We start from the raw sequence: 23,552 nt of genomic DNA on the forward strand, positions 1-23,552 counted from the left end.
AAGTAAGGTACACCGGGGCAAGTTGAAACGGGTGGGGCAAGATGAAACACGAAGTTTTGGAATATATTTCAATACAATTTGGAAATTTATCCTTCGCTAAAAGATTGTTTGAATCAGAAACTATGTGTTATGGCGATCAAACTGTTTATCATCATTAGAAAACATCATGTTAACCCGCTGTTTCATCTTGCCCCACCCGTTTCAACTTGCCCCGGTGTACCTTATGCAAGAATCTATAGACATTTTTTCTTGAGATTTTTAGGAAATTCCTTGTCAAGTTTTTTTTAAACTACTCCAAAAAATCATCTGCAGATTTTCCAGAAAATCATCCTTACTTCTCAATGTACAACAGAAATTCATCCTGGGAGGTTTCCAAAAATTGTTTCGAGCAATTTTCTAGAACTCATGTAGTGCGTTATTGGCTTTTTCATTTTTTTATCTTTGGAGGAATTTGAAGTTTATCCTAGGGTCACTCCTCTAGAGGTTGCCCTGCTTTTTTTTCTAATAAATTTCTTCTGCTTTTTTTTATAGAAAAATGTGGCATACCATATTACATGGCGACCGTGAAAGGGCACATAAGTGTCTAGTTATTCCGTAGTACGTAGTGTTTTCTCCTCCGTCATGATGGAGCGTATAGATAATTAGTAAATAATCCACCCAGTTAATAATCCATCAACATTGTGATTTTTCCTGTGCTGTCACGGTCGCCATGTCATGTGATACACTTTACTATTTGTTTTTTTTTTCAAATTCCGTTGGAAATTCCTCCAGGAATTCCGTTGGAAATTCCTCCAGGAATTCCGTTGGAAATTCCTCCAGGAATTCAGTTGGAAATTCCTCCAGTAATTCCGTTGGAAATTCCTCCAGCAATTCCGTTGGAAATTCCTCCAGGAATTCCCTTGGAATTTCTCCCGGAATTGCCTTGGAAATTCCTCCAGGAATTCTCTTGGAAATTCCTCCAGGAATTCCCTTGCAAATTCCTCCAGGAATTCCCTTGGAAATTCCTCCAGGAATTCCCTTGGAAATTCCTCCAGGAATTCCCTTGGAAATTCCTCCAGGAATTCCCTTGGAAATTCCTCCAGGAATTCCCTTGGAAATTCCTCCAGGAATTCCCTTGGAAATTCCTCCAGGAATTCCCTTGGAAATTCCTCCAGGAATTCCCTTGGAAATTCCTCCAGGAATTCCCTTGGAAATTCCTCCAGGAATTCCCTTGGAAATTCCTCCAGGAATTCCCTTGGAAATTCCTCCAGGAATTCCCTTGGAAATTCCTCCAGGAATTCCCTTGGAAATTCCTCCAGGAATTCCCTTGGAAATTCCTCCAGGAATTCCCTTGGAAATTCCTCCAGGAATTCCCTTGGAAATTCCTCCAGGAATTCCCTGGGAAATTCCTCCAGGAATTCCCTGGGAAATTCCTCCAGGAATTCCCTGGGAAATTCCTCCAGGAATTCCCTGGGAAATTCCTCCAGGAATTCCCTGGGAAATTCCTCCAGGAATTCCATTGGAAATTCCTCCAGGAATTCCATTGGAAATTCCTCCAGGAATTCCACTGGAAATTCCTCCAGGAATTCCATTGGAAATTCCTCCAGGAATTCCCTTGGAAATTCCTCCAGGAATTCCATTGGAAATTCCTCCAGGAATTCCCTTGGAAATTCTTCCAGGAATTCCCTGGGAAATTCCTCCAGGAATTCCCTGGGAAATTCCTCCAGGAATTCCCTGGGAAATTCCTCCAGGAATTCCCTGGGAAATTCCTCCAGGAATTCCCTGGGAAATTCCTCCAGGAATTCCCTGGGAAATTCCTCCAGGAATTCCCTGGGAAATTCCTCCAGGAATTCCCTGGGAAATTCCTCCAGGAATTCCCTGGGAAATTCCTCCAGGAATTCCCTGGGAAATTCCTCCAGGAATTCCCTGGGAAATTCCTCCAGGAATTCCCTGGGAAATTCCTCCAGGAATTCCCTGGGAAATTCCTCCAGGAATTCCCTGGGAAATTCCTCCAGGAATTCCCTGGGAAATTCCTCCAGGAATTCCGTTGGAAATTCCTCCAGGAATTCCCTGGGAAATTCCTCCAGGAATTCCCTGGGAAATTCCTCCAGGAATTCCCTGGGAAATTCCTCCAGGAATTCCCTGGGAAATTCCTCCAGGAATTCCCTGGGAAATTCCTCCAGGAATTCCCTGGGAAATTCCTCCAGGAATTCCCTGGGAAATTCCTCCAGGAATTCCCTGGGAAATTCCTCCAGGAATTCCCTGGGAAATTCCTCCAGGAATTCCCTGGGAAATTCCTCCAGGAATTCCCTGGGAAATTCCTCCAGGAATTCCCTGGGAAATTCCTCCAGGAATTCCCTGGGAAATTCCTCCAGGAATTCCCTGGGAAATTCCTCCAGGAATTCCCTGGGAAATTCCTCCAGGAATTCCCTGGGAAATTCCTCCAGGAATTCCCTGGGAAATTCCTCCAGGAATTCCCTGGGAAATTCCTCCAGGAATTCCCTGGGAAATTCCTCCAGGAATTCCCTGGGAAATTCCTCCAGGAATTCCCTGGGAAATTCCTCCAGGAATTCCCTGGGAAATTCCTCCAGGAATTCCCTGGGAAATTCCTCCAGGAATTCCCTGGGAAATTCCTCCAGGAATTCCCTGGGAAATTCCTCCAGGAATTCCCTGGGAATTTCCTCCAGGAATTCCCTGGGAAATTCCTCCAGGAATTCCCTGGGAAATTCCTCCAGGAATTCCTTGGGAAATTCCTCCAGGAATTCCTTGGGAAATTGCTTGGGAAATTCCTCCAGGAATTCTTTGAGAAATTCCTCCAGGAATTTCTTGGGAAATTCCTTCAGGAATTTCTTGGGAAATTCCTCCAGGAATTTTTTGGGAAATTCCTCCAGGAATTTTTTGGGAAATTCCTCCAGGAATTTCTTGGGAAATTCCTCCAGGAATTTCTTGGGAAATTCCTCCAGGAATTTCTTGGGAAATTCCTCCAGGAATTTCTTGGGAAATTCCTCCAGGAATTTCTTGGGAAATTCCTCCAGGAATTTCTTGGGAAATTCCTCCAGGAATTTCTTGGGAAATTCCTCCAGGAATTTCTTGGGAAATTCCTCCAGGAATTTCTTGGGAAATTCCTCCAGGAATTTCTTGGGAAATTCCTCCAGGAATTTCTTGGGAAATTCCTCCAGGAATTCCTTGGGCAATTCCTCCAGGAATTCCTTGGGAAATTCCTCCAGAAATTCCTTGGGAAATTCCTTCAGGAATTCCTTGGGAAATTCCTCCAGGAATTCCCTTGGAAATCCCTCCAGGAATTCCCTTGGAAATTCCTCCAGGAATTCCCTGGAAAATTCCTCCAGGAATTCCCTGGAAAATTCCTCCAGGAATTCCCTGGGAAATTCCTCCAGGAATTCCCTGGGAAATTCCTCCAGGAATTCCCTGGGAAATTCCTCCAGGAATTCCCTGGGAAATTCCTCCAGGAATTCCCTGGGAAATTCCTCCAGGAATTCCCTGGGAAATTCCTCCAGGAATTCCCTGGGAAATTCCTCCAGGAATTTCTTCGGAAATTCCTCCTGGAATTCCTTCGGATATTCCTCCAGGAATTCGTTCGGAAATTCCTCCAGGAATTCGTTCGGAAATTCCTCCAGGAATTTCTGCAGAAATTCCTCTAGAAATTCTTTCGGAATTTCCACCATGAATTCCTTCGTCAGTTCCTTTAGGTTTTCCTTCTGTAGTTCCTTTAGGTTTTCCTTCTGTAGTTCCTCCAGGAATTCCATCGGCAATTCCTCCAGAAATTCATTTGAAAATTCCTCCAGAAATTCCTTCGATAATTCCTCTAGAAATTTATATGGAAATTCCTTTGGAAATTTCTCCAGGAATTCCTTTGGAAATTTCTCCAGAAATCTTTTCGGAAATTCCCCCAGGAAATTTCTTCGGAAATTTCTTTCGAGAAGAAAATTTTTTGAATGATTGTATTATTTTAGATATCAGTATAGTGTGCCATCCTGTCACCGAATGTGACACACCGCGCCAAGCGGAATGCCAAAAGTGTTTTCTGTCGAGAGAGACAAAGATGCGACGACGATGCGAATTTTGTTATCTCGATAGTCTCAAAACTGCTGCAAGTCTCACCATCATTTCTCTATCAAGCCAATCGTCATCGCATCAGAATATATGCACGACGACTGTTAGGAGAGACAATGTTGCACCCTCGAGGGAATGAGTGACACATGCCATCCCATCACCGGGATGATAGCTAGAAACTAAAGAAGCAGCATGATTTGATTATGAAGTTGATGTGTTTTTGTTGCTAAACTGCGTTCGCTTGAAACGTAATTGAAAAGTTTGTTGTTTTCGCGGGAAAGTGGATTCTGGTATTTTCCTTAATAATTAATTAAGGGTTGGAAACAGATGCTAGCTGTTATTGGTGGATTTGTCAAGGAATTTGGTCCCAAAATATGTTGAGCACTAATAAAGTGCTCTGTGAAAATGCGAAAGCATAGCCTATTTCTGACCCGCTTATCGATCGACCGCATCAGGGATTTTAAGTTGAAAGTAGCTTTTTAAGAAGAGAAAAAAGGCGTGATGAAAATTTGACGAGTTGTCCGAGTAAAAATTAGTTGCAAGCATTGAACTAAAAAAACGTACATATAATAACAATTAGCCGTGTTTTAATATTTATGTAATATTTGATAAAAAAAAAAACTAAAAAAACATGCGAAACACGTTTTGAAATTCAGTCAGATTTACAACAAAATAAAAAATACTGATAGTAAAAAAATAATATAAAATTCTTGTAATAAAATTTGCTGTTCTTCATAGATATTATGATTTTTCTTATGAATAAAATGTGTACATTTTGGAAAAGTGAAAGAAGTTTAAACGAAAAAATGTGAGAAAAAAAATCCATAATTCTAGTGGATTTTGAACCCACGACTTCCCAAATCGCTAGACAGGGTGCGTTAACCAACTACACCACAGAACAGGTAACGATTCTCCTGAGTAGAAACGCAACCTGAGTTCTACTACAACTTGTGACCATAATTCGTCATCATTTTCTTCCCGGGTAATCCCTAATCGTTCGCATCGGATGCGATTCTTAAATGTCCCTTACAGAGCGAAAGATGGCATTGGCGGTGCCATTCTAAAAACTCTTAAAGTTTATAAGCGGGACCCAACCCAGCCCCAGCCCAGACCCAGCCCTTACCTCTTTTCATATTCCGCCATCGTCGGTTGTTTGTTTTGGCGGCGGCGGTGGATGATCCTTTTCTTTTCGATTCCCAATGTACAGCTAGTGCTAGAGAGTTTTCGCATCACTCTTGGGAAGAACTCTTGTGTCATATCGGAGCTTCCGTCCCTTCGTCCGTCCGTCCTGGTCGTTGTCGTCGTCGACGTTGTCATCATAATCTTTTTATTCGTAACTCTTTTGTTGTTTAAATTTTGAAACCCTTTCGCCGTGGATGAGTTGCTGGGCTCCGGATGCTGAGAATTTCACGCAACTGTTTTACATGTTTGTTACTTTTGCATAACTCTGTTGCTCTTTCTATTCAGTCAGTTCAGTCGTATGTCTACTTGACGTAGTAAGGGATGGACGGAGTGTAGAATAGATGTGAAAAATTTATGTAAATGTGTACGTCTCTGCTTCAGCGATGGCAGATCGGTGAGATATCCTTGGAATTCATAGGCCTTTAATTTTTGACATATCATTTTTTGAATAAAAAAAACTTTCACATTTTCAGATTCATGTTTTTTTAGTTATTCCTCAAGCATTTGTTCAAGAATTTAAAACGAAGTAAGGTACACCGGGGCAAGTTGAAACGGGTGGGGCAAGATGAAACACGAAGTTTTGGAATATATTTCAATACAATTTGGAAATTTATCCTTCGCTAAAAGATTGTTTGAATCAGAAACTATGTGTTATGGCGATCAAACTGTTTATCATCATTAGAAAACATCATGTTAACCCGCTGTTTCATCTTGCCCCACCCGTTTCAACTTGCCCCGGTGTACCTTATGCAAGAATCTATAGACATTTTTTCTTGAGATTTTTAGGAAATTCCTTGTCAAGTTTTTTTTAAACTACTCCAAAAAATCATCTGCAGATTTTCCAGAAAATCATCCTTACTTCTCAATGTACAACAGAAATTCATCCTGGGAGGTTTCCAAAAATTGTTTCGAGCAATTTTCTAGAACTCATGTAGTGCGTTATTGGCTTTTTCATTTTTTTATCTTTGGAGGAATTTGAAGTTTATCCTAGGGTCACTCCTCTAGAGGTTGCCCTGCTTTTTTTTCTAATAAATTTCTTCTGCTTTTTTTTATAGAAAAATGTGGCATACCATATTACATGGCGACCGTGAAAGGGCACATAAGTGTCTAGTTATTCCGTAGTACGTAGTGTTTTCTCCTCCGTCATGATGGAGCGTATAGATAATTAGTAAATAATCCACCCAGTTAATAATCCATCAACATTGTGATTTTTCCTGTGCTGTCACGGTCGCCATGTCATGTGATACACTTTACTATTTGTTTTTTTTTTCAAATTCTTCTGCAGACATTCTATCAACTCTTCTTGAGTTTTCTCATTTAAAGTTTACTGTGCAATTCGTATTTATATAGGAAGTTTTCGCGAAAAGCTCCTCTGATTCTTTTTGCTGTTTGAAGTTTTTTTTTAAATATTTTGACCTTGCGTATTTTTAGCCATTCTGCTAGTGTTATTTTTTGAATTCATAAAAGAAATCATTCAGATATCCACTTTGAAATTTTATAGGATAAATCGTAACAATTGGCGATTTTCCCTACCTTTTGAAATACCATCGTGATTAAAATTGAAGATATTTTGACAGAAATTTTTCCTATAAATTTCCTGGAGGAATCCGATAAAAATCCTTGAGGCATGAAAAATCTTCTACAAACTTTTTATGAAATTTCTCCTAAAATGAGTATAGGTTCCGAGAAATCTGGCAACACTGGTTAACGTTTCTTTACCTCAACATGAGACGCTTTTGATGTGAAGCTGTCTTTTCCCTTAATCCTTAATGGAAACAGAGAACAACAATTTGAATCACAAAACGCTCAGACACCGCAGCAACAGCAGCATCATAAAAGATCGACGATGAACCCGGTCTTGTCTGTCACGGCGATGCGATGTGTGGAGGTGGTTCACCTAGTGACAGAGTTTGTCTCCAGGCATTGTTGTCTATAAGGATCAATAATTTAAGGCGGCCCCCGAAAAGAAACGGGATGATTTTCTTTTTCGGAGGAAAAGGATCGATCTGTAAAATTTAGGACAGCGAGCGGAATATGGGGGGTCGGAGGAATGTTGATTCACAATAGGGCTCACGTGGGATGCATAGTAATGAGCTTTGAAGTGTGAATTTTGACCGACAGTAGATGAGTAAGCATTGACTTCAAAAAAATAAAGGGAAGGAAAGAATGTGGGATCATCCACTATTATTTACAAATACAATAGAGAGGATGCTTCTGAGATATGTTTCATCAAAAATTAAAGAACATTTGATAAGTTGATGGACTCCAAATAAAAAATGTGTCGTATTACACTTAAATTCAAACCATACTATACAGATCATCACAGTTTATATCAAAAGCAAACAGATTTTTCATACTAAGGGAAAATAAAATAAAATAACAATAAAAAAACAGAAAAAATAAAACAAAAAAACAATGAAGAAAAGTTAAAAATTGAGTTTGGATGTCCTACTTGAGGGGAATGTCACTAACTTTGATTTGTAAACTGTTTTAAGTTAACGGTTTTAAGTAAACTTTTTTTCTGAAAATTTACGTGTTTCGTTAAGTTGATTAGCTTTGTGAAACAAAATATTAAAATTTCGGAATCGTTCTAAAATATTTTTTATTTTCCTCGAAATGTAAGATTTGCAATTACTTTAATAAAACCTTACATAGAATAGTCTTTTTTCTTAACATTATAAATTTCCACTGTCCAGAGCGTCCAGTTTAAATTAGAAGTCAATCTGTGCACTAGAAGCTAAGTTTCAGTGCTCCAAATTGGGAGTCGTATGCAGTACTGCATAGCAGAATCGGTTGAGTATTGGCAGAGGTATGATTGAAACAAGAAATATGCCGCTTCTCTACCGTTTGAACCCTAAAGAATTAAATTTTCGATTTCAATGAATGTTTTACTGTAACGTACACATTAGCTCACAGCAACTTTTCAAAAGTTGTTGAAACCTGGAATTTGTATGCTCTATCACAAAAAAAGAGGTACCTCTGTGTTTGAGCCAAACATATGGAGATTTGGAGGTGGCACAAACGCCTAGTTGAATTTTCGAGTAATAAAAAGATGCCTGTACTTTATTTGGAGTACATAGCTCAAATTTTCAAGAGTTCCATTTGCTTTATGCGGCCGACATGAAAATCGAATGGAGGAGAAGCACATAGTATGTAACAAGTGTAGGAGTAAATGAAAAGAATATCATGATTTTCATTACAACATATTTTGCATACCAACTTTCGCAGTTTCAGAACAGAAATTCCTCCCGGATTTCACTCACAGAAAGAATTGCAAATGAAATTTTGGGATACTCTTGTGGAACAAAAATATGAGATTAACACCAGGAGAAATTTATAAAAAAAAATCCGACAGATAGCCGGGAGAAATTGTTGGAGTAACTCCATGAGGAAACTTTAGAGGAATTATACGAATAATCCGAAAGCAATTCCAGAATGGAAAATCCAGGAGAAATTAACAGAGGAATTACTAGCATGGGACTCTGGAGAAATCTTCAAAGAAACTCAAAAAAAAAATGAGAAATTCTAGAAAAATCCCAGAATGAACTTTGGATGTTAACCGGAGGGGCATTCCAGAAGAAATCCTGGGAGGAGCTCCGATAGTTAGTCTGGAATTCCTTACTCGATTCATGCCTTCAAGGAAGATTCCCGGAAGCAATTCTAAAAAAAATCAGGAGAAATCTTGGAATCATTTTTAGGAAAAAAACACAGGAAGAACCGTGAGAGAAATTTTGTTTCAATCTCCTGAAGAAATCCACGGGGCAAATCTGCATTCAAAGTCCCTTCCAAGTTTCATTCAGATTTCCACAATTTTTCATGTTTTTTCTTGAGATTTCTCCTGGCATTTTCCAAGAAAATGCTACTGCAGTTCATTTTGATTCTTTTTCTTAAATTATTATTCAGAATTTTCCATGGATTTTTTCCAACATTTTTCCCTTTTAGAATTTCCCTCATGAGAACAAATAAAATTGTAATATGAATTTTGGAAGATAATATCGGAGAGAAACGCTGTAAATAACTCCAAAGGAAATTCGAGAAACCATTGGAAAACTTTAAAAAGAAAACATCTACAGAGGATATGTTGCAACGTTGCAGCAAAATACAGAAGAAATATGTATGAAACTCAAAGATAATTTCCGAGAAATAATCCAAAAGTAATTTCAGAAGGAAATAAAAAAAATCTCTGCAGCAACTTTGAAAGAAATACCTGCTATTTAGAAGTTATTCTGAAGAAATTTTGGGGGGAACTTTGGGAAGAACTCTATGAGATATCCACGAGGAAGAAAAACTCTTTTAGTAAGTCTGGTTTCTCAGGGACAAATTACAGGTAGAACTCTATGAGACATCTCGAGAAAAAACTTAGAAAAATTCACGGAGGAGTTCTAGCAAAAATGCCGAGAAAAATTTCAGGATAAGTCTCGGAGCATCTTTGGTTGAAATCCTAGGAGAAACTTTGTCTCAGGTATCTTGTCCTAAAGTGCCATAACTTTCTCAGTAGTCAGCCGATTTCAATCTTTTTGCATATATTTTTTTTATTTTTTTTTTTTTTGAACTTGTAGAACTTTAAATGTTTTCAAAACAACGCAAAGTGTGAGTTTTTTAGATGTCTTTGATTTTTTTTCTTTTTTCTCAAACTTTTACCTTTGAGGCCGGATAAATTTGACCAATTTCAAATATTTAAGCGTGCTTTTGCAGATATTTATGTTACTGGAAAAGGTTGTAAAATGCCTCTAACTTTAGAAAATTGCTTCAGCATGGATAAATATCGGAAACCGTAAAAAACACTGGTTTTCAAGAAAAATATATTTTAGGTTAATTTTTTGATTGTTTTCATGCATCGTTTCGGTCTTAAAATTAAATGGTCATTTCATAGAATAATATGGAAGCTTTAACTTTAATGTTTAAAGTGTTAAATTCATGTTCACAAAAAAATGTTGGAAAAAATAATTCTAAATACACTGAGGTTTTTTTTACGGCGGTAATGGTACCGAGTAAAAGAAAGCGTTATTTCATAAAACGTCGTAAAAAAAGTCAAGTTACGGTTAATGTGGACGCGTGTTTTTGAAATAAAAACGCGGTTTTTACGACCGTTTTTGTATTAAAGCGGTTTTTTTACGACGGACCGCGTAAAAACCACGTAAAACCACTTAAAAACTTCAATGTATGCTGCTAAGTATAAAATTTTGAGTAAATCTGCCAAAAAATGTTCATAACAATATTGGTGTTCGACTGTAAATTGAAATTACAAACCAATTTTTGTATTCGACAGCTACAGGTTCTACCGGGCAACACTGGACGATAACACTGTAACTATCAACTATTAATAAAAATTGAAAGTTTTTTTTTTCAATAAAAATAGTAGAATTTATCAATAAACATTTTCAGAGTCCCTGAGGAAGGTCCCAAATAGACCGAAACGTTGGACAAAATAAAATAATTATTATTTATTCTTATTCTTTTTCCGGGACAACTTAAATAATCTTATAAATTTTTTAATAATTTTGTTACAAAAAATATAACAAAGATTGCAATAAACGTAATTATATTATAATGCATAATATAACAAATCTTGTTACACCTACATCTATTTAAATAAATGAAACAAATTTTGTTATGATTTAGTTACAAAAATTATAACAAATGTTAATATAATTTTGTTATGGATATTCACATGGAAAATCCTTATAACAGAATTATATCAACTATTGTTATCTCTAACAGCAGTTCTCTTAATTTTATTATGATCTTGTTATGTGCTTCTGATCGGGTAGTACATGGGAAGTGAATTTTTCTTCTCCTTATGCATTTGTTTCACAACATCCTGGAATGTGTGCTCTTCCGTTTTCTCAATACTCCACCCGTTGTCATAAAACTAAAAGAAAGCCTCGTCGTTTTGACATTAAGGGACCAACCTACAGCTCCGATGCTAACACACCCGTAGACATCAAACGAAAGATGCGCTCGTCGTGGTATCCTGATTTCGCAACATTTTATGATCCGAGCGTGTGTACTCGTTATCTCTAGTGCTTTTCTTTTCGGTGGGTTTTACTTTCCATCGGTTTTATGTTAACATCTTTGAAGAAGCTCGAGTTGATATTAAAAGTTACAATAATGCATTCGGAAGTAGTACGAAAAACTTTTCCACTATCATTTTAAAAATTTGTTTGTAACATATTTGTTATGCAATTTAACACAATCAAAACAACTGTAATAAGAAATATTAGTTGCTTATATGGTTTTGTTCTCACGAATGTTCTTCACCAATATTTGTGCCACATTTAAAATATAATGTATTATAGGGTATGTGTCCCATCAGTAATCTTACGCTCCCATGAATATTCGAAACAAGCGATTACGGCACCGATTGATTCCGTTCTTTTTGTTTTCATGGGTGCTCACTTCCAACAAAAAATACAAAAATAAGAAACAAAACAAACAGCGCTTCAATCCTTAGCTTTTCGTAGGATGAAAATGGGAGCCACATGCTTAGTAAGGGAACCAGTATCATAATTCATGCATCAAGTTTATTAAAAAATAAATGGTATAGCTCGGGCAACAACAAACTTATCACAAACTGTTATACGTATAATGTAATAGTTTGTGATATGACAGTTTTTATAACAAAAAAATTTAAACACGATTTTATTTCGAAAATTTCTTACCTTCTGTGAATTGTCCCTATATAGTTTTAATATTTCTATCATTTGTATATAACAATTTATAACACAATTTGTTTAGCTATGGTTTACAGTGCTTGATGTAACTTTGTTACTTTGAAAGATATTTATACAAGTTTTATCAGTATGTCGTTAGAAAAATAACCAAATTTGATACATTTTTGCTATGGTTTGAAGTAACTTTATCGTTCTACTTCTTTAAGATCTACCGTTACTGGCTTTTTATAACATTTACATAAGTTAAATTAAACAAGTTTTACTATAATCTTGTTTGAATAATATCAAAATTTGTTACATTTTTGTTATAGTTGGAAGAAATTTTTCTAGATATTTTGCTATTTTAATTACTAACTTTGCAGGCTTTATTACAACTCCTGTTATGAAAGCTATTGTAACAAAATAACAAATTCAGTTCTATTGTTGTTATTATGTACTTGACGGAATAATAACCGACAAATTCTTCAACCGACTTTAAGCAAGCGTTTCTTTTTATTTCGTATTTCACCCTGTTTTCCCTTATTACAAACTGACATGTATCGTGTGCACTTTGGCGAGAGAACGGTACTGAAGGAACATAAAATATTGATGCAGCAGAGAAAGGGCGATAAATTTAGATTCTTCATTTTCGGGAAGAACACAGGAATCTCGTTATTCTGCTTTGTTTTTAGTTTTGACGGCATGGTTTATCTTCGTCGTGTTAGCGTTGATCCAGCAATCGTTAAAATGGTAAATATTTTACATGTTTTTTTTTTCTTCGGCGGAAGAGGGTTATCAATATCTCTGCAACGGTGTACTATGCTGAAAGACACCTCCAGAGAAAAGAGCGGATGCTGATCCAGTTCATAACTCACTGGGGCAGAGTTTTAATAGGACAACCAGTTGTGACGCTGGGTAATCAAAAAACCCTAATTTTTTAGATCTCTACCCGTCGACGGTTAGTTTAAAACATGTACCGTTAGCTATCAAAATTACAAAAAATCTAAAAAAGTTCCCTCCAATTGAAGCATAAATATAGCAAATTGAGATATAATCACAACAAAAATCGGAAACTTTTCAAGTAACACTCTTTATTTCAGAATTTAGAATTTTTATAACAATGTCAATATTTTACAAATGAGTATGATGATTGGTGAGCCCGTTTCATAGTTTTGTTATTATTTTTATATTTCTATGTTCCATCAAATGTTTTATCTCTTCTATGATTTTAATTCTTAATCAATTCGAAAACCTTTCAAAAATATTTCTTTGAGCACAAACTTTTGCAATACTGAATTTGTTACAATTAAGTTATTTTGATGCATTACATACATAAAATTCACTACAAATCTAGTAATATTATATTTAAATTCGTTACGTTTTACATTTTATACTAATTTATAAATATAAGATTAGTAACGGCACTGTGCTCCTAGTTTGGCTATTAAGGTACACCGGGGAAGGTGAAACGGGTGGGGCAAGATGAAACGCGAAGTTTTGAAGTAGATTTCAATTAAATTTGGAAATTTATCCTTCGCTGAAAGGTTGTTTGAATCAAAAACTATGTGTTATGGCAATCAAATTGTTTATCATCAATAGAAAACATCATGTTAATCCGCTGTTTCAACTTGCCCCGATGTACCCTAATGATGATCTTTCGGAAGACTTATTCGCTTCTTCTTGACGCGATTACCTGAACCAAAGAAGTCGAAACACGTAAACGAAAACTACTGCTTGCTACCACGCCACCAGTTGTCAGACAGCTCATCCCATAAATAAAAAAAATAACCCATTTACAAAACTAATTCCAATTCGGAGGCATTAAACACGCCACATCACGTTGTTATAGTTGAGTTGTGTATACATAACTACACACTTTTCCGGAAGGGATTTTCCACAAAAAGAAAAGAAAATCGATTACATCATGTCCATGTCGGAAGAAACTCGGGGGGCTTAGGCTTTAGGCTTTTGCTCTTCCGAAGCGTTAACAAGGTATTAATTCGTAGGTCTTTTTTTCCTTCCCTCTTTGCAGAACAACAACAACAACATCAACGTCACAGACGAACCTCGGCGGAAGCGCGAGGTAGCAACCCGGCCCAACCATATCCTGCTCTTCACCATCATCAATCCAGTCTATCCGATTACAGTGGTGAGTAATAATTCTTTTACCTGTTATATAGCGTAGGAATGGTACATCAGTCTTCTCAAGTGACTGTCCAAAGAGAAAATTCAGTCTCCTGCTAATCAGTAGACGTAACTGGACGATTTCAATAAATGTTCCTTCTGTTAGTTCGTATTTGTATCAAATCAAACTACGCTCAATTTCTTTGCTGTTTGAAAACTCTACTATAAATTGTATCATGTTTGTATTATATTGTAATATGATGTTTTCATGTAATTTATTACGTTATAAAACTAGATGGAGGATAATATTAAAATAACTACAAAAATTATAACAATTAAATTATAACAAAACGAAATTTAAGTTTTAGCGAAGACCACAGTATCAAGAAGACTTGCAGCACTGCTGAAAATCGGGAGTCACTGCTAGCAGCGCCACCCCGGATAAAGGTGGCACTATTTTTGATAGTGTGTGTAAATTTTCATACTCGCACCAATACACTCTTACACTTTTACACAAACGTACCACCTTAACTCACCAGGCGGCGGTGCCGTCGGTGGCGCTTGCTGTTAGTATCGGAAAATGACAGAGTTGCATGTCTTCTTGATAAAGTAGTCTTCGGTTTTAGTTTAAATATGACTAGTTTGTATCATATTTAGATACCACTTTGTAACATTTTTTATGAATTCTAAACTATCACAACTACACTACATCATAATGTGATATAATTGTGCTATAATATGTTATAAAAAGCAATGCTTTTAAACAGAATTCTATCATAATCAGTTATAAATATCAAAGTTTGTTATAATTATGTTATATCTTTGTAAGAATCTTCTGATCGGTAACTACTTTGGTTACTTTTGGTAACCATTTTGGTATTTTATGAATAAAAAATTGTGGAAGCTTATTCAGATATTTTTAAATTTCTTTAAGTCATGCATAAATTAATAGAAAACATTATACTACAAATAATTTATGCAATAGAAAATCAGCACAATCTATACAATATTTTTTTTCAATATCAAGTTGAAGTGGAAAATATTCATGTTGAAAGGTTCAGTCTCACCCGTAGATGGATCACTCCAGTTCCTTCTTGATTCGAACGTCCCTTAAGTCCATTACGCGGAACGGACATTATTCACATTCTCGTGGGAGACAGTCAGAGTCAGTGCCGGTCGGTGACAACGACGAGGATGATTGCGATTCTTTTTTCCTCGAACACTAGTACCTACCTGATTTCGGCAGCCATGTGTAAGGAAATTCGAATGTTCGAATGCTCGCTCGCGTCGTAATCGACTTGCTGTCCCGTCCGTCGATGACGTTGAGAGCGACACTTATTGGATTGAAGCAATTGTGTCCTAAGCGAATTAGACCAGAACGCGCGGACTGCGAAGTTACGGATGCAATGGGATGAAGCCGGGAATAATGCTTCCTTCGTATTCATTAGTTGAATCCTGTCAAATGGTTTTTAAATTGAACAAGAGAATGAAAAAAATAACCTGAAATTAGGATATGATTCTTACTGATGAAATTTTCTCATGCATGTTAATGTTGGACTTATCGCTATTTTTTGCCATTACAGTGCAATCTAATTTCAACTTTTTCTAAATCTTTTTCTTAAGAAATTTGATTACCTACACAAGTAGCAAGGACATGGCCAGTACATTTCTCGTTTGTCTGAAAATCATATTGTTTAATGTTTGTTAGTTTTGCTGTTTTAGTTTCATGAAAAAAAAAACTCATAAACTGTACGGATCCAAATTCGAACCCCTGGCTTTTTTGTTTCGAAAACGCGCACCTACCCTCTACACCACAGCAAAACTCGCTCACTCGTAAACCCACTCATAGTGACAAACCCTCACCATATCAAAACACCATCCCATGCAGCATTATCTTTCCCCAAATCGTCACTTGTCAGTCATGCGGAACATCAAGTGGCGCACAGCCATGCCTTGGCCTGGCCGTCCCTAAATGTAGGCAAAAAACGTAACGTGACGATATAATCCTTTGTCCCTTATGAAAAACATCATCACTTGACATGATTTTTTCTCGTTATCGGTACTAGGAACTGGAGCCCCCTTCGTTCTTTCTTGGATAAATAGGAGAGGGCCCATCCTCTCCTCATGGTGTTGGTGTGGAGGATCACGGCACCGAAGTGTGATTATGTTGGCAAAAATGGATGGCGTGCCACCCCGACCTGACTAGATGTCAAAAATAAATGTCTCTGTGGTGTTATCTACCGAGTCAAAGTCGTGAGCAGAGCCGTGTCATACTATAATATAATGTCATGTGTTCTTCAATTTTGCTTCCGCAAAGGTTAACCACCACCGTAAGAATTGTGCTGTGCCTGTGGAATAACTGATATCAGATTTTTCGGGTGGAAATACTCCTGAATTTATTGCCGACTGAACTTCATTTGTCGTAATCAGATCGTGTATCATAATTATGAGTAGAAAGTGAGTGTGTGTAGGGAGTTGAGTTTCTCTGTGGGGTCTTTGCTTTTTATATCTTTTCAACAACACTATTTGTCGAAAATCGAAATCGGGCAACAAAATTGATAACATTCGTAAATACTCTTCCTTTAAAAAATTCCTCGTTTTTTTTTTTACAAAATTTGCTTTATCTTTCCTGAGATGGTTGATTTTGTTCGATTGTACACCGCGCAGAAGTGCTTCGAACTCGTGTTTGATTTTCGTGCTGAAAAAAGTGAAAAATAAGGTGCAAATACGGTTTGAAAAGTGTCCAAACAGTGCAAATTCCCTTCGGCAGTGATTTGGAATCGAACACCCAACAAGGAATTAGGAAAGGAACCAGGCTTCAACCAAAAATATTGCGTGCACCTGAACGTTGACCAAACGTTTCCTTTGAACTTTACCCTTCCACTAACATCCAAATTCCCGTGACGCCTAGGCCTGAAAGAATGTAGAGGTCTCTATGTACTTTCATAGGTGTCCAACTAATCTTCCTTCCCCATCCCTCAGCTGTCGCAAGGACGTGGCCAGGACAGCACTCGACCGTTGGAGGATTGCGTCAATCTTGTCTAAGAGTCAGAGATTAGTCCCAAATCTTTGTGCTTTGATGACGGACAGTAAAGATGCAACCCTCATAACAGCGATCCAGGGCTGTACCACCTACGAATTTGTGCGACTTGCTAAATGCTAATGCTAATGCTCATGCTAATTTGCTTTATCTTTCCTGAGATGCCTCAAGGGATTCCCCAGAAATACTTGGACGTCGTTCATACATTTTTTTAATTCTCCAATAATTACTATTGGAAAGCTTTTAAGAATTCATGATGGGATCCATCCAGAAATTATTGTTGCGCGATACTTCCAGGAATTGCTACTGGGGCTCTTCCAGAAATTTCTGTTGGTGCTGTTTTAAGAATTACTGTCGGTATTCCTCCAGGATCTTCTGAAGACTTTCTATGAATTTTTAGGGGTTTTCTCTCGAAATTGCTCCACATTTTCCTTGTGATATTGTTTCAGGAATATCTCTTGGTATTGCTTAAGGAATTTCTCATGTGATTTCTACCGAAATTCCTGCAGACATTATTCTACAATTTCTTGCTGAGAGTTATTCCAGAATTTATACTAGAATTTATCAAGCCATTTCTGCAGGTATTTCTCCGAGAATTCCTCCAAATTTCCCAGCAAGGATGGGAACACTCACTTGGAAAGAGCTACTTTCACTTGCAGTTTTCTCAACTCAGAAGCGTGCAATCAAGAAACAATGTATGGGCGACTTTTACCTTGTGGTTTCGTCTAAAACATTACCGAATAAAGTACGGGTCGCACAAGCATTCCGAAGTCGTGAAGGAGCTGCGAAGGCAACTCTCCACGAGGTGAATGTAAATTACACTCACCTCGTGGAGAGTCGCTTTCACAGCTCTGTCACGACCTTGAGATTCGTGTGCGACCCGTACTTTATTCGGCAAAGTTTTAGACGAAATCAAAAGGCAAAATTCGCCCATACATCGTTTCTTGATTGCACGCTTCTGAGCTGAGAAAATAGCAAGTGAATGTAACTCGTTGCAAGTGAGTGTTCCCATCCCTGTCTCCCAGAACGTTTTTCAGTGATTTTCCGGTTCCAGAAATAATAACAGGAATGCGCCGCCGTGGCATTTGTGTCTGTCACCGGCTCAGGCTGATTCTGCTCCGTATCTTTCGAAATTGTTACATATTTTCTAGGAATGTTGATCCCCTCCCTGGCAGAGGGGTGTGGGCTGAAGTGGATAGCGTTCTCCCAATTCCAATCATTTTGAAGAATTATGCTAAGATGCTTACTCTGGCTTGCCTATGAGAATCGGGGAGCTTCAACAACTTGACATACCCCGTAATAGCCAGCAAAGGAAACCTAATAAAAAATCTCAAAACAGTACCATAGAAACCTCATACTGTAACATTACAGTATAGATTATCATGATAACTATACAAAAAATAATAACACGCAGCATACGGTGCATCACAAATACACATTTTAGATTGTTCTAAATAGTATCATATCAATAAAAAAAAATTGTAACAATACGTTTTATAGTTATCATATCGCTTTATCTTTCTATACAATAGAGTGTATTGTTAAATTACCATACAAAAACCATATATTTCTATGTTGGCAATAACACGTATGCAATACCATTGTGCAAAGTACAGAAATTATTATCCGGAAAAAAGTATTCTTTTCTAGGTTAGTCCATGCGTACATAATTGCGTGTTCCACCGGAAAGGGCCATTAACCATCCCGAAAAGTCCCATCGTTCATATTTCACTCACATATATTTCATAACAGTCTCCCTCCACTTTCTGTCCTATTCACCGCTATCGCATATTCCACTATGGGTTAAAAAGTCGAATTGCACCTAATATCCTTCTTCAAAAAATTATAACTCGAATACAGTTTGTTGGATTGAAATGATGTCTTTGAAGATGTAGAAAGTTGACTTCTAGCCTCAAAATTTTCCAGGTAGCACACGTAGTCAAAGGCTTCTAACTATTTTTGCTCGAAATTTTATTTTTCGTCGATTTTCATAACAAGCAAGCAAACGATATTTCAGATATTTTATATCAAAAACAGATTCTACGTGCAGGTTCTAACTAAAAAATATGCATATTTGTTTCCTACGTCTAACCATACTTAATTCACAGCAAATAAAAAAAAAGAAAAATAGATGGGGCCTTGTAAAATGTTATTCGAGATTTTTGTTTAATGTTTTACAGTTTTTATCAAAACATTTTTATTATTACTATTTATTAACGACACTTTACCATTATTGTGGCATTCGTGTCATTTATCAAAACAGGATCAATCATTTCTCACCGTCGCGAATAACAACATATAAAAAATCCATTTTTTTCTTATTTTTTTAATTCGTTGTAACTTAAGACTGAAAGTAGGGAAATAATATTCATAGTTTTTTCATTGGAACTTGTACGTTAAATCTATAAAATCTATATATAAAAATCTTAAAAATTATTAGTGTGAACGTTATAGTTCAATAAATATTCCTATTATTTTCGGGTTTGGGCCGGAAAGTCTCAAATTTTCATGAAACTTTTTCCACAGGCAGGGCTCATGGATGTATGAACAAAAAAAATGAGAAAAGTTCAGGGTCATCTATTTTCCCGGAAAACTCAGGTGGATTTTTTTTGTTTTCCCTGACACTACTTACTTTGAAAAATCATAACTCAAGAACGAAGCATCGTAGAAACAAAGTTTTTTCTAGAAAATAAAAGCAAATTTTCTCAGAAATCCAAAAAAAAATATGAACTGGAAAAAGTTTCCCTTTTTACAGTTGAGAAAATTCGTAAAGAAAAGCCGGAAAAACTATGCCCGAACTCGTGGAAAATTTTCGAAAAAATATTTTTGAGAAGGTTATTTTATAAGCTTTGATCGCTGAAATTTTTGGAATGCACTTTTTTTCGTTTTTGAGTTATGGCCAATTTTGTTGAAAAATGTCCAAATGTGCCTTAAAGCCTTTTCTTTGAAAAATTATAACTCAAGAACGAAGCATCGTAGAAACAAAGTTTTTTAAGTTGAAGTTGAAATCAAATTTTCTCAGGAATCCAAAAAAATATGAAATAGAAAAAGTTTTCCACAAAATTTTTCACCGTTGAGAAAATTCATAAAGAAAAGCCGGAAAAACTATGTCCGAACTCCGAAATTTTGAAAAAAAAATTTTTGAGAAGGTAATTTCATAAGCTTGGATCGCTGAAATTTTTGGAATGCACTTAATTTTCGTTCCTGAGTTATGGCAAATTTTGTAAAAAATGACCATATAATATAGGCTTACATGATCATTTTCACATAATTGACCATAACTCAGTAACAAGAAAAAAGTACATTCCAAAAATTTCAGCGATCAAAGCTTATAAAATTACATTCTCAAAAATATTTTTTCGAAAATTTTCCACAAGTTCGGGCATAGTTTTTCGGCTTTTCTTTACGAATTTTCTCAACTGTGGAAAATTTTGCGGGAAACTTTTTCCAGCTCATATTTTTACCCTTCTTACACCCATAAGAAGGGTATAAATACCGCTTGGAAAACCGACTTTCGATCCGAGGCCCGCAGGGCCGAGTCACATATACCAATCAACTCAGCTCGACGAATTGAGCAAATGTCTGTATGTGCGTGTGTGTGTATGTGTGTGTGTGTATGTATGTTACAAAAAAATGTCACTCACGGTTCTCAGCCGTCTGTAGACCGATTTGAGTTCTCTTGGAAGCAAATGAAAGCTACTACATCCTAGTAGAACGCTATTGAATTTTATTTTGATTGGACGTTCGGTTACCGAGATATCTTTCAAAGAGTGCTAGGGAGTAGTACAACTTAATTATTTTAGATATTTTTGACAAAGTGTATCACCATAAATTTCTCAGCCGTCTATCAACCGATTTAGGTTCTTAAGGCCCCAAACGAAAGCTACTACATCCTAGTAGAACGCTATTGAATTTTTTTTGATTGGACGTTCGGTTACCGAGATATCTTTCAAAGAGTGCTAGGGAGTAGTACAACTTAATTATTTTAGATATTTTTGACAAAGTGTATCACCATAAATTTCTCAGCCGTCTATCAACCGAATCGGGTTCTTAAGGCTCGAAACGAAAGCTACTGCACCCTAGAAGAACGCTTTTGAATTTCATTCCGATTGGACATTTTGTAACCGAGATATCTTTCGGGGAGTACTTTGGAGTAATACAACTTAACTTTTTAAGAGGTCTTTGACAAAATGCTTCATAATAAATGAATCAGCCGTGTGTCAATCGATTTGAGTTCTCTCAGCATCAAATGAAAGCTACAGCATCCAAGTAGTATGCTATTAAATTTCATGCCGTTTGGACATTTTGTTTCTGAGATATCTTTCCACGAGTACTAAGGAGTAATGAAATTTACGCTTTTGAGAGATTTTTGATAAAATGTATCATAATACATTTCTCAGCCGTTTGTCAACAGATTTTTTATGATCATATTTGGTTACACAAGTTAGTTATACATGAAAATGCAATTGCATCAAATACATAAAAGCTACTATCTCTTTGTAATATTTGAGCTTAATAAACAGTAGCAAAAATATCACGGAATGTATGTAGGAAAAGCCTTTTTATTACCCTTCTTACACCCATAAGAAGGGTATAAATACCGCTTGGAAAACCGACTTTCGATCCGAGGCCCGCAGGGCCGAGTCACATATACCAATCAACTCAGCTCGACGAATTGAGCAAATGTCTGTATGTGCGTGTGTGTGTATGTGTGTGTGTGTGTGTGTGTGTATGTATGTTACAAAAAAATGTCACCCACGGTTCTCAGCCGTCTGTAGACCGATTTGAGTTCTCTTGGAAGCAAATGAAAGCTACTACATCCTAGTAGAACGCTATTGAATTTTATTTTGATTGGACGTTCGGTTACCGAGATATCTTTCAAAGAGTGCTAGGGAGTAGTACAACTTAATTATTTTAGATATTTTTGACAAAGTGTATCACCATAAATTTCTCAGCCGTCTATCAACCGATTTGGGTTCTTAAGGCCCCAAACGAAAGCTACTACATCCTAGTAGAACGCTATTGAATTTTTTTTTGATTGGACGTTCGGTTACCGCGATATCTTTCAAAGAGTGCTAGGGAGTAGTACAACTTAATTATTTTAGATATTTTTGACAAAGTGTATCACCATAAATTTCTCAGCCGTCTATCAACCGATTTAGGTTCTTAAGGCCCCAAACGAAAGCTACTACATCCTAGTAGAACGCTATTGAATTTTTTTTTGATTGGACGTTCGGTTACCGAGATATCTTTCAAAGAGTGCTAGGGAGTAGTACAACTTAATTATTTTAGATATTTTTGACAAAGTGTATCACCATAAATTTCTCAGCCGTCTATCAACCGAATCGGGTTCTTAAGGCTCGAAACGAAAGCTACTGCACCCTAGAAGAACGCTTTTGAATTTCATTCCGATTGGACATTTTGTAACCGAGATATCTTTCGGGGAGTACTTTGGAGTAATACAACTTAACTTTTTAAGAGGTCTTTGACAAAATGCTTCATAATAAATGAATCAGCCGTGTGTCAATCGATTTGAGTTCTCTCAGCATCAAATGAAAGCTACAGCATCCAAGTAGTATGCTATTAAATTTCATGCCGTTTGGACATTTTGTTTCTGAGATATCTTTCCACGAGTACTAAGGAGTAATGAAATTTACGCTTTTGAGAGATTTTTGATAAAATGTATCATAATACATTTCTCAGCCGTTTGTCAACAGATTTTTTATGATCATATTTGGTTACACAAGTTAGTTATACATGAAAATGCAATTGCATCAAATACATAAAAGCTACTATCTCTTTGTAATATTTGAGCTTAATAAACAGTAGCAAAAATATCACGGAATGTATGTAGGAAAAGCCTTTTTATTACCCTTCTTACACCCATAAGAAGGGTATAAATACCGCTTGGAAAACCGACTTTCGATCCGAGGCCCGCAGGGCCGAGTCACATATACCAATCAACTCAGCTCGACGAATTGAGCAAATGTCTGTATGTGCGTGTGTGTGTATGTGTGTGTGTGTGTGTGTGTGTGTGTATGTATGTTACAAAAAAATGTCACCCACGGTTCTCAGCCGTCTGTAGACCGATTTGAGTTCTCTTGGAAGCAAATGAAAGCTACTACATCCTAGTAGAACGCTATTGAATTTTATTTTGATTGGACGTTCGGTTACCGAGATATCTTTCAAAGAGTGCTAGGGAGTAGTACAACTTAATTATTTTAGATATTTTTGACAAAGTGTATCACCATAAATTTCTCAGCCGTCTATCAACCGATTTGGGTTCTTAAGGCTCCAAACGAAAGCTACTACATCCTAGTAGAACGCTATTGAATTTTTTTTTGATTGGACGTTCGGTTACCGCGATATCTTTCAAAGAGTGCTAGGGAGTAGTACAACTTAATTATTTTAGATATTTTTGACAAAGTGTATCACCATAAATTTCTCAGCCGTCTATCAACCGATTTAGGTTCTTAAGGTCCCAAACGAAAGCTACTACATCC

The 23,552-nt window shown here is 36.8% G+C and overlaps 1 protein-coding gene across 10 annotated transcripts in view; it reads left to right on the forward strand.

Moving 5' to 3' along the window:
- The window catches only part of LOC109422356 (heterogeneous nuclear ribonucleoprotein L), a 946,335-nt gene that overhangs the window by 407,324 nt on the left and 515,459 nt on the right, over positions 1-23,552 (forward strand). For all 10 annotated transcript variants that reach the window (XM_062860356.1, XM_062860355.1, XM_062860359.1 and 7 more), the window contains exon 3: positions 13,918-14,034. In XM_062860356.1, coding sequence (XP_062716340.1) covers positions 13,918-14,034 — 117 coding nt within the window. The remainder of the gene's footprint in view (positions 1-13,917; positions 14,035-23,552) is intronic.

The sequence above is a fragment of the Aedes albopictus genome, chromosome 3 (assembly GCF_035046485.1).
Source record: "Aedes albopictus strain Foshan chromosome 3, AalbF5, whole genome shotgun sequence".
NCBI lineage: Eukaryota > Metazoa > Arthropoda > Insecta > Diptera > Culicidae > Aedes > Aedes albopictus.